A 15,945-nucleotide genomic window follows, 5' to 3' on the forward strand; every position below is an offset into this window, starting at 1 on the left:
AGTACTGTATAGAGTTGTGTCATCTGCATACATAACCATATTGGTGTTTGTTGTAACACAGGGAAGATCATGAGTAAAAATAATAAAAAGTAAAGGACCTAAGCAGCTTCCTTGAGGCACGCCGCAGTAATTGTACTTACGTTCGGATAGGCTACCATTAAAACACACTCTCTGTGATCTTCCTGATAGATAGCTCAACATCCAAGAAAGTGACATACTATTAAAACCATATTTTCTCAGTTTGAAGATCATTATGTTGTGATCTATGACATCGAATGCCGCACTAAAGTCCATCAGGACAGTACCAACCATCTTCTTGACATCCATTTGTGACAGCCAGTCATCAGTCAACTGAGCGAGAGCAGTATATGTTGAGTGACCTTGCCTATAAGCATGCTGGGAACACGACATTAGTTTGTTGTAGGTAAAGTAATCTTGAATTTGTTTGAAAACAACTTTTTTCATCAATTTACTAAGAACAGGAAGTATGCTTATTGGTCTACTGTTTTTACCAGTAAAATCTTTATTTTTGTCCTTGGGTAGAGGGATGACCTTGGCCTCCTTCCAAACCCCAGGACAGACTCCATATCTTAATGATTTATTAAATATATGACAAATCGGAGTTGATACATGGCATGCCGCAATTCTTAACAATTTGCCATCTAGCATGTCCGTCCCAGCAGGTTTATCAGATGGCAGTGATAACAACAATTTCTCAATTTCAGAACTACTAACTGGTACAAAATCGAACCTGCAGTTTTTACCTTTGTCCGGGCCTTTTATGCCTTCGGTGTTTGGGTTGGTGTTCAAGGCCCGGTTTCTTGAGTTGTCATTGTGAGTCTCCCTCAGAAACGCTTCTACAGTACATCTTCTTTGGCGCTGAACAGCTTTTCAGATTTTGCTTCACCCAGCAGTGATATAGTGAACCGGAAGGGGTTTTTAGTGAATTGTGATCTTTTGTTATCCCGATCCTTCTTCGTCTTTCGAGTGCTTTCAACTCTTCTAAGTCTGCAGAGGCCCCGGGATCTGACTGCCTATATTTTCATCATCTGGGGCTCTTTTGAATTGCTTTGTAAGCGTCCTAATTTCTCCCCACAACCAGTGGATTTCCCTTTCTCTTCTACTTGGTTGGTGTGCAGACTTGTTGGTAACTTTTTTCTCTTCAGTTCCATAACGCTCTATTGCCAGGTTGTAGGTTATTATTCTAAGAGTGTTCATTTTCTGCTCTGTTTTCCTTACTTCTAGTACTTCTAGTACTTTGTTGAGATCTTGGTCTAGTTGGTTCATTCTTGGTTGTCACTCATCTTAGGCCATTGTATTCGTTCTCTTGCAGGGTGGAGTTGGCTCTGTGGGGTGGCATCAGGTGGTTCCCTTCGAAGGTTTTGAGGTGACACAGGTGCTAAGAGATCTCCAGTACTGTGGGGTGCTTCCTGTCTGGAGTTCTCCTGCATCTCACCAAGTGCTACTTTGCGCTACACCTGTAATCTCTCTTTACCACAGTTGGTTCTGCTTTGGTGTATCTTAAGCCCTGTGTGTTCTTGCAGGTCTTTCCGCAGTGACACTTCACTTTTAATGCCTCTTCAGTCAAAGTTGTTTGGATGAGCCGTCTCTTTGTTGAAACTGAATTCCTGGTCGTTATTGTTACATCCGTCCTGTTGAGTCTCTCATCCTTCCCCCTTCTCGGAAGACTCTGGGGGAATTGCTCTGTGTTACTTTCTATAGCTTGAGTTGGTTCCCTCTTGTGAGTGCTGTGCTAAAGTTTGCTAACCTCAGTCTTTCCTAGAGGTCACCTGTCTTTCCAGGGTTACCAAACTTTCTCGGTTGCCACTCAGACTTTCCTGAGAGTCACTGGTTGCCCAGAGTTCATTGATTACAAGTACATCCGAAGATGCTCCTCCTTCATTTACCTTAATGAAGCCTTGGCCAGGGGTAATTGATGTCGTTAGGCGGTACCTAACATTCACTGTGTGTTTCGAGCCTTAACGCTACACCCTTCCGATGGCGGACCTGCAGTGGTGGCCAAGTCACTGCCCATCTTCTACCCCTGGCCTCCAGCTTAACTCCTCTCTCCTATTCCATAACCAACAAGAGGCTCTCTCTGCTGCCTCCCCCATCCTGCGCGCAGCTGTCTTTCTTGTTTTACCCGTGACTCCAATGGCTGTTAGCATCCTCCACACTGACTGGGCAGGGAATCCTCTACAGCCGACCTCGACCTGTAAACAGCCACACCTGCCATCCTTGCTCCCTCCATTCGTACAACAGGTATTGATATTTGGCCTTTCCTTTAATGGCCTGTTCACACCTAGGATTATCTATTACGATTATCTGAATTATTGTATTTATTTTACGCAGTAGACTCTCATTTATTCAATTGCTTCAGCAACTACTTATTTAATTGTTGTTGTTTTGCATTTTATGTCTTGTTTGTGTGTAGCCACATTAAAGTATTGTGTTACTAATGTATTAATGTAATATTCATATTGACACATTTAAGGTTTGATGACAAAAGTTTGACCATCCATCCATTCTTTTTCTACTGCTTGACCCTCTCAGGGTCGCAGGGGGCTGGTGTCAATCCCAACTGCACTTGGGCGGAAGGCAGGGTAAACCCTGGACAAGTTTCCACCTATGATGATTAATTCACTATTTCTGATGGAGGAAATGTATTTGAAAGCTGAACTAATTAATGATGATTATCCTGGAACTGATTTGTTCAAGTTTCAAAGGTCCATTATAATATTAAAGAGCAGTTTTTAATAATATGTCAAGTCAATGTTTGGTGAAATTTACTCAGATTAGTGTTTTTCCAATTACTTTTTTTCTAGTCCAAGCCTGTAGCGTTTGCAGTAAAGACGAATTTGAGTTACTGTGGAGCTCTGGATGAGGACTGCCCTGTCCAAGGAGCTGCGGTCAACTTTGATGCCAAAGACTTCCTTCACATCAAAGAAGTGAGTGACAGCAAGTTTAAACGACATGTGCTTGTGTGACGCTACAACTGTTGTGAATTTTCCAGAAGTACAATAATGACTGGTGGATTGGACGGCTGGTCAAAGAGGGAGCCGACATTGCCTTCATTCCTAGCCCGCTGAGACTGGAGGCAATGAGACTCAAACAGGAGCAGAAACAGAGGTACATTACTGTTTATGTAGTGAAGCATAGGGGAAATAGTGCAGTGATAAAATGAATACAATAGAGTCAAATAATCAAACTATAAATTCTTACTATAGATACATACAATATATACTAAATTATGAATTGCGCAGTAAAGAAACCCATGATGGCATGTAACGTCTTGTATCATAAACATGCATCCGGTCTCCCCTAGAGGGGGGGTCACTCACCCAACCTGCAGTCCTCTCCAAGGTTTCTCATAGTCATTCACATTGACATCCCACTGGGTTGTGAGTTTTTCCTTGCTCTTTTGTGGGCTCTGAACCGAGGATGTCCTGGTGGCTTGTGCAGCCCTTTGAGACACTTGTGATTTAGGGCTATATAAATAAACATTGATTGATTGATTGATGGAACAAAGTAACTGAGTACACATAGATCGGGTAAATTATTCCGGAATAAATGTGCGAAAGTACTTTTGTGATATCTGTGGTTATGTAACAATAAAATTGTGCTTTATTATGCATTGCAGGAAAACTGGGGGTAACTCCTCCAGTTTGGGAGACATCGTGACTGGGAGCTGGAGGACCACGCCGCCATCTGCAGGTGAAGGTAAGTACTACACATGCATCCTGGTTAGAGACCGCTGTCTGGACTTTTAAATATAACCTAAATTAATGCTATTACTTTTTATTTTTAAAAAGCTAAACTGAAGCAAAAACAGGTAGGTTTGTTAATTATTTTCATATTCAGTCATTGTCTTTTTTGCATTGCATTTGCTCATCCTTTCTTCACCTCCCCTCTCTGGTGTTTTCATCACTCTGACCCCTTTGTCTTCCCCTTTGTCTTAACAGGAACATGTCCCTCCATATGACGTGGTGCCCTCCATGAGACCGGTGGTCCTTGTGGGACCATCACTGAAGGGCTATGAGGTTCGCCTCGCTACATTTTTACTTCTGACAAATGGAATAAACTCTTAACTTAAAGAGGACCTTCGATGGTTTTAATCTATATTTAAAATACTTTTTTGTGGTCTAAATAATATGTATTGAATAGGCCTTGGTGTAAATTATGCCTACATTACGCTCCACAGTCACTTATATTACCTGTTTTTTGAGTCTGTTCGCAAGATTTTTGGAAGCTGTTCATTCCCAGATTACAAATGAAACCACACCCAACCCTCTTCAACAAAAGTGTCATAATTTTTCTTTTGAAAATGTACACAGTTTAAATATATAACTGTGTGTGTGTATGTGTGTGTGACTGTGTGTGTGTGTATGTATGTATGTATGTGTATATATGTATATATATATATATATATATGTGTGTGTATATATATATATGTATGTATACGTGTGTGTGTGTGTGTGTGTGTGTGTGTGTGTGTGTGTGTGTGTGTGTGTGTGTGTGTATATCATGAAGTCATCATTGCTTGAAAATTAACTTCATAAACATATATACACCCGGTCACAAAATTAGGTACACCTACACTCTCTTAAACGTGCATTAAAAAGCATGTCGCATTTCTGTGTCATTATCGGCATGCCATGCTTATATGAAAATAATACGTTATCCATCATTTTCTTTGAAGTTTCCTCAAACCAAGTCGTAACATTGCAATGTTGCTGTCTTTTTCCGTCGAAGTTTAGCGGATAATCCAATTTCGTAGTGGCCCAAATGTCGTGAACAAATAAACACGGAACTATTTATTTTATAGACATGGAGGAGGAGGCGAGTGTATTAAACGAGACGGAACATACGGGAGTTCCAGCGGCGGCAGTCTCAGCTGTGTGGGCTCATCAGAGGGGGAGAAGGCTTTCCAAAGATAAAATGTCCAATAATGCCCACATAAGTACGTCCGCCAATCTGAGATGTCACGAATGGCCCACTGTTAATAAATACTTGCCAAAATGCATGAACCTTATGATTTGATTCTTGGCATTGTTTAACAAGAGTATCCAATTTTGTATAAACATTTATAAGTCATAATATACAAAAACTCATCACAGGTCCCCTTTTAAAGACAACCATGACATATTGTCAGTTTGAATCCTAGTTAATTTCTTCTCCTTTTTTCCTTCCACGCAGGTGACAGATATGATGCAGAAAGCTCTTTTTGACTTCCTGAAACACAGATTTGAGGGAAGGTCAGTAAACACGACAGAGTAGCCCTTCTGCTAGTAAAACATTTGACTGCCTGTTTTTGCTTCTGTGACTGAAACTTTGCAGAATCTCAATCACCCGCGTCACTGCCGACCTGTCCCTAGCCAAGAGATCCGTCCTCAATAAAAGGCCAATAATGGAAAGGTCTAACACGCGATCCAGTTTAGGTAAAGATTGCATTAAGAATCAGCAGGTGCTTAACAGAAGTAAAAGTATTGGACATGCAAAATACGTGTGGTCTGTGCAGCGGAGGTTCAAAGTGAGATCGAGAGAATATTTGAGCTCGCTAAAACCCTGCAGCTAGTTATTTTGGATGCGGACACCATCAACCATCCCGCTCAGCTAGCCAAAACCTCTCTGGCACCCATCATTGTCTATGTTAAAGTCTCCTCACCTAAGGTACAATCTATGATAACCAACTTTTCTGCCTCTTTGTGGACATCTTCTGATAACCTCTAATCCTTCAGGTGCTTCAGAGGCTGATCAAGTCCAGAGGGAAGTCTCAGAGCAAACACCTGAATGTTCAGATGATGGCTGCGGACAAACTCTCTCAGTGTCCCCCTGTGAGTAGACCGACAATATTATTTAGCAATACAACCATAATTGATATTGGAGCTATAGGCTACTGGTAAATTACAACTTAATATATTTGCTAAACGTCATGAAGCATAATATTTTCCCCCCCAAAAATACTCACATGTCAAATGAACCAATCCCACGAATAAAAACCTGCATGTGCTCCATTACCTGTCACAGGCGTATAGTTGTAGCTGGCAGGTGAGGCCAAATGTACAAGGCAGGAAGGAGTTTACGACCAGTAATTTTTTTATTCACTTACAATAAAAACAGAAATAACATGCAGGGAATGACAAGAAAATAGAAAATACAAGCATAACAAGAGCACCCCGGATTTCCACTGAATGCGTAACGGCCGCCAAACCGGGCAGCCTCGGCAACGGGCTTTTTTCGTGTTTTCAGTTTCTACTGCTGCGGAATGCATTCCCACGCTAAAAATACACAAGAGTTTCTATATTTGCTGGTTGCCAGACACATCCAGTCAAGTTAGCTAAAATCTGCTTGTGTTGGACAGGAAGTCATGCATAAACTATCTGGCTTAAATGCTCCGTCTTTAAGGCATATCATATTTTACACTTTGAAACATCTTAATGGGCGGCGACGGACATGAACTCCACTTGTCAAAGGTTTTCAGTCGTAATTTCACCTCGTTGACACAAGTCATACTTGCCAACCCTCCCGATTTTCCCGGGAGATTCCCGAATTTCAGTACCCCTCTCGAAAATCTCCCGGGGCAACCATTCTCCCGAATTTCTCCCGATTTCCACCCGGACAACAATATTGGTGGGCCGTGCCTTAAAGGCACTGCCTTTAGCGTCCTCTTTCACCTGAAAAGGAGACTATTATATATGTCTTTGTTATCCAGAATGTCTTCATCCACTTGTGTCAAAAGTGGATTAAGACATTCTGATTCTTTATGTCAAAATTGAAAATTCGTATACAGGCATATCCCGGTCAGGCCTGTGTCTAACTCAAGCTGATACAAGGGCCAGGAAAGCAGTGTGTGTGGGTGTCTGTGCTACAGAATAAACTGTCAGTGGTTCGCTTTACTCCTCTTATCACATTATTACGCGCGGATTCGCGAGATCTCTCAAAATGTTTCGTTACACGACGGAGTCGCAATAGAACAGCGGTGGGGATTGCCAGACTGCAGATGGCGGCCCTATCTCGTGGCGACGACATTCAGCTGCCGTTAAGGCTCCAGTGGAAATCCGGGATTAGAAGAATAATGGTAACAATAAGCCACGGCTTGTCGATCACAAGGGAGGGTAAGGAGCTGCTGGGCGGTCACAACAAATTAGTCATAAATACGTAGAAACTACAAAAACATCCAAAGACAAACAGTCTCTAAAGCAGGGGTCGACAACCTGTCAATTGCGATCCAGTCGTACTTTGGGACCCTGCCAGTCGAAAGCCACACCCGACTCATTGTGCAAATAAAAACTTCTCCCTATCGTCGTATTATGGATACCCTCAAACAATGTTCCCTCTAATTTTCCATATGCGTGAGCCAACGCAAAAACTCCTTGAGCATTCAGTGGAGCACATTTGAGCACACCTGTCCCAAACCTGACTAAATAACAAATGAAATGTTTTATTATTATAATCAAATGACAGCTGCCATTTCCATGAGATTATTTTTTAATATAAGTGTTTTGGCCCACTTACAATGACAATAACAAAAAATATTGTTTTTCATGAGCTGTGTACTAGTATTGTTTGTCTGGGTGGAAAACGAAGAAAAGGAACAGACTTTGCTGTGAAAATAAATCAATAATTTAATTTGATCATTTATCATTTAAAATGACATGAGAGTGGCACTTGCCAAGGTGAAGCCACGCATATCTGAACTGGTCTCTCAAAGGCAACAGCAGAAGTCACACTGAGTTGCAGGTGTGTAATTTGTTGTGAGTCATGTACTGTGTTGGTTTTGTTCTTTGAACAAGGTGATGTTCATGAACGGTTCATTTTGTGCACCAGTAAAAAAAACATATAACTTTGCCTTGAATTTGAAAAAAAAAAAAAAAACATTTTTATTTTTCACTAAAGAATGGTTCGGTGACTGCGCATATGAAACTGGTGGGGTTCGGTACCTCCAACAAGGTTGAGAACCACTGCCCTACATGCTGGCCTGCTGGCAGCATTATTCTGCTCAGTACAACACCAGCATTGAAATAGGAGTTCAGAACATGTTTAATCTCCTCCAAAAATATTTCAACGCAAACAATTTACTGTATTAATGAGCCCCTCATTTTACTCCATTGAGTAAATTAAGTCAAATCACAAAACATCTCCATCTGAAAATGTGTGAATAACCCTAAGAGCCCATCACTCATGGTTAATTGTGTGCTGTTTAAGTGCATATACTTTTACCTGCAGGATTTGTTTGATGTCATTTTGGATGAAAACCAGCTGGAGGATGCCTGTGAGCACTTGGCTGAATACATGGAAGTGTACTGGCGGGCCACTCATCTCCCAGGGATCACCCCTCTTAATCCTCTTTTAGAGCAGACTCTGATGACCCCGCCCTCCGCCATCTCCAGCCTCCAGGTGAGCAGTAATCATCGGTCTGAACAGTCCTCTTTGGAGAACATGCTGTATGTTTTCACTTATTACATTTACATGCACACAATCTTCCAGTTTCTACCAGAATATAGTAAATATTGTCAAAACTTTTGGGGCATGTACACCTTTTTCAGATGTACAGGTTATTAAAAATCTGATTCAGATCTATACTGTATGCCTTAATTTAAGTCGGTAAATATGAATATGAAGTTGTAATTGCGCATGCTCACTGCTCAGATCACAAATGATTGTGGGATTTGTTTGGGTCTGACATGAGGTCGAATGAAGACCGCAGAAAGCCGTAAATATTATGAAGTGCATTGATAGGCATGCTTAACTACAAACCCTGTTTCCATATGAGTTGGGAAATTGTGTTAGATGTAAATATAAACGGAATACAATGATTTGCAAATCCTTTTCAACCCATATTCAATTGAATGAACTACAAAGACAAGATATTTGATGTTCAAACTCATAAACTTTTTTTTTTTTTTGCAAATAATAATTAACTTAGAATTTCATGGCTGCAACACGTGCCAAAGTAGTTGGGAAAGGGCATGTTCACCACTGTGTTACATGGCCTTTTCTTTTAACAACACTCAGTAAACGATTGGGAACTGAGGAAACTAATTGTTGAAGCTGTGAAAGTGGAATTCTTTCCCATTCTTGTTTTATGTAGAGCTTCAGTCGTTTAACAGTCCGGGGTCTCCGCTGTCGTATTTTACGCTTCATAATGCGCCACACATTTTCGATGGGAGACAGGTCTAGACTGCAGGCAGGCCAGGAAAGTACCCGCACTCTTTTTTTATGAAGCCACGCTGTTGTAACACGTGCTGAATGTGGCTTGGCATTGTCTTACTGAAAAAGACGGCACATAGATGGCAGCATATGTTGTTCCAAAACCTGTATGTACCTTTCAGCATTAATGGTGCCTTCACAGATGTGTAAGTTACCCATGTATTGGGCACTAATGCACCCCCATACCATCACAGATGCTAGCTTTTGAACTTTGCGTCGATAACAGTCTGGATGGTTTGCTTCCCCTTTGGTCCGGATGACACGATGTCGAATATTTCCAAAAACAATTTGAAATGTGGACTCGTCAAACCACAGAACACTTTTCCACTTTGCATCAGTCCATCTTAGATGATCTCGGGCCCAGAGAAGCCGGCGGCGTTTCTGGATGTTGTTGATAAATGGCTTTCGCTTTGCATAGTAGAGCTTTAACTTGCACTTACAGATGTAGCGACGAACAGTAGTTACTGACAGTGGGTTTCTGAAGTGTTCCTGAGCCCATGTGGTGATATCCTTTAGAGATTGATGTCGGTTTTTGATACAGTGCCGTCTGAGGGATCAAAGGTCACGGTCATTCAATGTTGGTTTCCGGCCATGCCGCTTACGTGGAGTGATTTCTCCAGATTCTGATGATATTATGGACCGTAGATGTCGAAATCCCTAAATGTCTTGCAATTGCACTTTGACAAACGTTGTTCTTAAACTGTTTGACTATTTGCTCACGCAGTTGTGGACAAAGGGGTGTACCTCGCCCCATCCTTTCTTGTGAAAGACTGAGCATTTTTTTATCAGTTTGAACATCATTGTCTTTGTGGCATATTCAACTGAATATGGTTTGAAAAGGATTTGCAAATCATTGTATTCCGTTTATATTTACATCTAACACAATTTCCCAGCTCATATGGAAACGGGGTTTGTATGAGTATCGAAACAAACTTAAAAAACATTTTTTTCTTCGTACAATTGATCAAGTAAAGCATTGATGAAAAGTACTTTATTCAGCTGAATGATAACTGAGCATACCATCAGCCACAACACAATACTTGACCCAACTTGCAGGTTTTTATAGAACCATAGTAACACACGTTTGTGGAGGAACAACATAACCAGGGCTTGTTATGTCCCTAAACAATATTTTGTTTGTGACCCCTTTTCGGTCTTTAAAGAGTAAATGCAATTTTGGGGGAATTTTGCCTATTATTCACAATCCATATGTGGGACAAGCACACATATGTTTTTCTTTTTATGCATTCTAACTCGTAAGTAAACTCTAGCGCAAGTGGAGGTAATGGAATTTGCTCAATTCCGCCTATAAAGTGCTCTAAAAAACATCCAAAAACCTCCATCAAAGTTGTATATGTACACTGTAAGTATACATGTAATGTAGTAACCGGCTGATTCATAATAACATGTAATATTTACGTATTTTGGTAATTTTAAGACAACAACAGCTACTAATCATGGCAGACTTCATGACAGACGACGACGACTACTTTAGGACAAATGATGTTCCAGGTCCTTATATTTTTGAGCATGAAAATAAGTAAGATGAGCTACAAGTTTTAGAAGCTGAGTGATAAACAGATCAAGCAAGTAGCAGTATTGCTAGATGCTAAACAAAATATACAAACTACGAACATAATAATACAACCACATACTGTACAATATTTGCTCTCACTGGGATGCCGACTGATGGGATGTTTATATCTTAAAAAAAACAAACAGCCAAGCATCTTTTTGTTTTTTTCTCGAAGAAGAAGAAAATGGTTTTGCATCCACCCGCTGATCTGTTCGATGCAGTGACAAAGTAAATCGACAGGCTGATGTCACCTGCCGTAGTTCTGAGTGTCATCTGCATAGTTGTGGTAGAACACTTTGAAGTATCAATGTGTCAGCTATCCTAGTGGCAGCATGTACAAGTCGAACAATAGGGGTTCCAGAATTGAGCCCTGAGGAACCCCACAATTCATAACCACAGTTGCCAATTACATAAAGTATGTCCTGTGCCTGGGATAGGACTTGAACCAGTACAGAGCAGAACCGAATGTTCCCACCCAGTTTTATAACCTCTGTGTTAAGATAGTTTGGTCAACTGTGTCAAAGGCAGTGCTCTGGACCAGCAGAACCAAGACTGAGACTTTTCCTGCGGATATCACTTGTCACCTTGATCAGCGCTGTTTCAGTGCTGTTGGTATACAAATGTTTCCCGGGACTTTGCCCAAAAATGGCAGGTTTGATATGGGCCGATAGTTCTCCAGTACTGTGGCATCAAGACTACTTTTCTTTGAGAGGGGCTAAATGACCGCAGTTTTGAAGGCCTTTGGAAATGTTCCAGTCTGAAGTGAGATGTTAACTAGACGAGCGAATTGTGGTAACAAATTGCTCAGCACAGACATTAGAAATCTAGTGGGGAACTCATCAAGGCAGCATGTTGATGGGCTCAGACTCAAGCTAACCGCGACCCCGAAAGGGACAAGCGGTAGAAAATGGATAGATGGTTATGGATGCTGACCGGTCGATTAATCATTTCTTACAGTCATCTTCGGCCGCGGTTGATAATATACAAAATGAACAAAAATGTAACACATTGTAATAGTTTTTTGGCAGAAAAAAACATTTACTTAAGTTATTAAGGTTATTATTAAGTCGGATCAAAGAGCAATTCAAAAGACTGACTCGTTATAAAAGACCCCCTTGTTTTATATTATATTATATTAGACTTAGACTTAGACTTAGACAAACTTTAATGATCCACAAGGGAAATTGTTCAACACAGTAGCTCAGTTACAATGATGGAAAGTGTAAGGATGGAAAGGACAATGCAGGTATAAATAGACTAAATATAGCGATATAAAATATAACATATATATGAATATATACATAATATATGTACAGTATATTATATATACATATATATTATATTATGTCTATAACATATATACAATATATACCAATGACCATGTACAATATTACAGTATATGTGACAACAGCAGCATAAAATAGAGAGTAGATCCAGCAGAAAATAGAAAATAGACATTAAAAACAAAAAGAAGTAGCTGACATGTCAGGTGTCAGGTAATAGGCAGATGTCATCTATTGCTGTATGGCGAGTGATTATACAGCTGGATGGAGTGCAGAATGAAGGAGTTCTTGAATCGCACAGTGCGGGAAGGAAGCTGAAGGAGCCTGTTGGAGTATGAACTGCGCTGTCCCCTCAATTGTCAGGTATTATATTATATCAATTGAAACAATCACTGGTCGCAGTTGTAAGATGTGAATCAGAATAATTTAAATTTACAGCAGTATTAATCTCTTAGTGGGGGCTACCAACTTACTCTGAAATATTTACAGGACATTTTTAATTTTGTCATGTTATTATTGTAAACATTCCCTTCGGGAGTGCCAAATACCTGTGCTTTGACAGTAACCTCACTATTTTAAACGTTCCCTCACTGAAAAACCTGGTCGCCCATGAGAAATGTAACAATACAGGAAAAAAACACAATTAAGTAGGAATAAAATGTATATAATGTAAATAAGGTATCAATAAAACTAGAATACAAATTGCCAACGCTGCATCTGTGTGCATAAAAAACGGCTACCAAATGAACTGAGAATCGGTTCTCATCGTTCACTTAAGTGAGCCGTTCAAATGACAGGTTTCGTTCGCATCTCTACACAATATGCGGACAGGTGATCGGCAACCTTGTTATTGCGGGTGAATACACGCATAAAAGTGTATTTGAACCTGAACCGGAATATTTTGAACATGTAAACGTAGTCTGTCTCCCAATTCTCTCTGTTGTGTTTTTGATTGAATTGTCTCCGCTTGTGTGTCCTCCTGCTCATCCACGCTAAACATTTTGTGACATACAGGAATTAATTGAATGATGGCTTTCCCAACTGGGGTGAGTAGTAGGGTCTGTCCGACATACACACACCCGCGAACTAGGGATGTCCGATAAATGCGTTAAAACGTAATATCGGAAATTATCGGTATCGTTTTTTTTTTTATCGGTATCGTTTTTTTTTTTTTTGTTTGTTTTTTTTATTAAATCAACATAAAAAATACAAGATATACTTACAATTAGTGCACCAACCCACAAAACCTCCCTCCCCCATTTACACTCTTTCACACAAAAGGGTTGTTTCTTTCTGTTATTAATATTCTGGTTCCTACACTATATATCAATATATATCAATACAGTCTGCAAGGGATACAGTCCGTAAGCACACATGATTGTGCGTGCTGCTGGTCCACTAATAGTACTAACCTTTAACAGTTCATTTTACTCATTTTCATTAATTACTAGTTTCTATGTAACTGTTTTTATATTGTTTTACTTTCTTTTTTATTCAAGAAAATGTTTTTAATGTATTTATCTTATTTTATTATTTTTTTTAAAAAGTACCTTATCTTCACCATACCTGGTTGTCCAAATTAGGCATAATAATGTGTTAATTCCACGACTGCATATATCGGTTGATATCGGTATCGGTAATTAAAGAGTTGGACAATATCGGAATATCAGATATCGGCAAAAAGCCATTATCGGACATCCCTACCGCTAACACCTGAGCCCAACACGGGGATGACAGTGTTTTATCCGTGCACCGCATCCTTCCTCCTCCCCTTGAGTTGACAGTCTCAGGTGAATCAACACCAGCGCTTTGATTTCACCGTAAAGACTGACACGTCCGGCCTCAAATGACCAAACTCTGGTGTGAAGCGTCATTTGGCAGAATCTCCTCATTGCTCCTTCTTGTCTGTTGCTTTATTTTTAAGCATGCAGTGACACATGACTGTCAGGAAACTACTTCCTGTTACATGATGTAATAATTGAAAAGTACACAATGTACACTTGATGTCATAGTCCACCACCCTCCCTTCATCTCTTTTACTGACGGTGTTAACAGACAAAACTATGCAAACACCTCATCAAAAAGGACTTACTGTTGTCAAACTAAACTTCATTGAACACTTTAATTGACCAAGTTGCCTGCAGTTTGGCATCCCAATCCATGGCCGAGTATCGTATGGCCACACCTATGGTGACACAAGTGGTGAGCACGTCTGCTTCACAGCCAGGTGGTTCTGGATTCTGACGTCTCTAAGTGGACTTTCTAGAATCGCTAAACAGTCTGTGGGTTTTCTTTCGGCACTCACGCTTCCCCCACAGTCCAAAAATATCCATTTTAGGTGCATTTATGCACAATCGTCCATAGGTATAAATGTGACTGTTAATGTTTGTCTACATTTGTTCTGTGGTAGACTGGTGACGAGTCCAGGATGTACCCAAAGTAGGGGATTAGAAGCCCCTCTTAATTCCATCCATCCATTAATTTCCTACCGTTTGTCCCTCTCTGGGTCGCAGGGGTGTCTGGAGCCTGCACTCGGGCGGAAGGCGGGGTACACCCTGGACAAGTCGCCTTCTTATCACAGGGCCAACACAGATAGACAGACAACATTCACACTCACATTCACACACTAGGGACCATTTAGTGTTGCCAATCAACCTATCCCCAGGTGCATGTCTTTGGAGGTGGGAGGAAGCCGGAGTACCTGGAGGGAACCCACACAGTCACAGAGAGAACATGCAAACTCCACAAAGAAAGACCCTGAGCCCCGGGATCGAACCCAGGACCTCCTTATTGTAAGGCAGCAGCACTAACCCACAAAACTCTTTTGAAATTTAAAATGAAATAACACTGCATATAAAGTTTGTTTTGCTTTGTGCTATGTATAAACAAACTATTATAGGTTACATTTATGAAATCAATGACTGCAGAGAAAATTAAATACAATTTCTGCATGACAAAACGTTTTTAACTCCGAAAAAGACGTCGGGTTGAAGGTTAAGTAAAATACTTAATGTCTATTTAAGTCCTCCTTGTCGTAATGAAAAAACAAAACACCAAACTTAAATTATCTACAGGCAGAGAACCAAAAATGTCGTCCTCTCTCTCTGTGCCGTCATCCTTTTACTGGCGCCGTGCAGTCAGCTGCCAACCTGAATAATAACATGTCTATTTCACTGAACAATTAAAAAATGTGATTATATGCAAAATTATAGGAAATTAAAATATTTATCATACTTGGTCAATGTGATTTCTGCTCCCGAACCGCAGCGCACAGCGTCTCCACATCAGGGCTGTATGACGTCACCTTTATCTTCACACAGGATTGTAAGCTCTCATCTGTGAGGCGTGTGCGATGTTTGTTTTTAATAAAGTTCATGTTGGAGAACACCTGCTCACATACATATGCGGATCCAAAGATCGACAGGACTCCAAGTGCATACTTTTTCATGTTCACCTCCAACTCCAACTACTCATCTCATCACGGCTGCTGCTAATTAAGACGACAGGTGATTAGATAACAAGGCCCACCTGGGCCATCTACGCACCTGTCGCTGTCTTCGAGGCCGGTCCTGGCACACCCCGTTTCGCGGCAGGCCCGCAGGCCACGCCCCCCTCCACAGATGTATAATGAGGAAGTGCATTAGCTGCGACCGCAGACACGCTGTGTCTAAGTTGCTCCCACAGGGGTGACGACAACAGAGAAGTGAACCGTGTTTTAAACACCTGCCCACAGTGGCGCTGACAATGCCAGAGTGGACACTTAATGTGTAACGTGATCCAAGATGGTTAATGGTTGTTAATTCGGTTGTTGAATGTATTGCTGTTTCGGCTGATTACATACAACCCAAACTAAAACCCAAACCTTAAAATATTTTC

General features: G+C 40.8%; 1 protein-coding gene across 1 annotated transcript in view; it reads left to right on the plus strand.

Annotated features, from left to right (window-relative positions):
* LOC133618619 (voltage-dependent L-type calcium channel subunit beta-3-like) overlaps positions 1–15,945 on the plus strand; it is a 65,099-nt gene that overhangs the window by 42,977 nt on the left and 6,177 nt on the right. Inside the window, exons 4-13 of the mRNA XM_061979153.2 lie at positions 2,826–2,948; positions 3,014–3,129; positions 3,641–3,720; positions 3,813–3,832; positions 3,963–4,040; positions 5,197–5,255; positions 5,338–5,438; positions 5,519–5,670; positions 5,739–5,834; positions 8,227–8,397. Coding sequence (XP_061835137.1) covers positions 2,826–2,948; positions 3,014–3,129; positions 3,641–3,720; positions 3,813–3,832; positions 3,963–4,040; positions 5,197–5,255; positions 5,338–5,438; positions 5,519–5,670; positions 5,739–5,834; positions 8,227–8,397 — 996 coding nt within the window. The remainder of the gene's footprint in view (positions 1–2,825; positions 2,949–3,013; positions 3,130–3,640; positions 3,721–3,812; positions 3,833–3,962; positions 4,041–5,196; positions 5,256–5,337; positions 5,439–5,518; positions 5,671–5,738; positions 5,835–8,226; positions 8,398–15,945) is intronic.

The sequence above is a fragment of the Nerophis lumbriciformis genome, linkage group LG01 (assembly GCF_033978685.3).
Source record: "Nerophis lumbriciformis linkage group LG01, RoL_Nlum_v2.1, whole genome shotgun sequence".
Classification (NCBI taxonomy): domain Eukaryota; kingdom Metazoa; phylum Chordata; class Actinopteri; order Syngnathiformes; family Syngnathidae; genus Nerophis; species Nerophis lumbriciformis.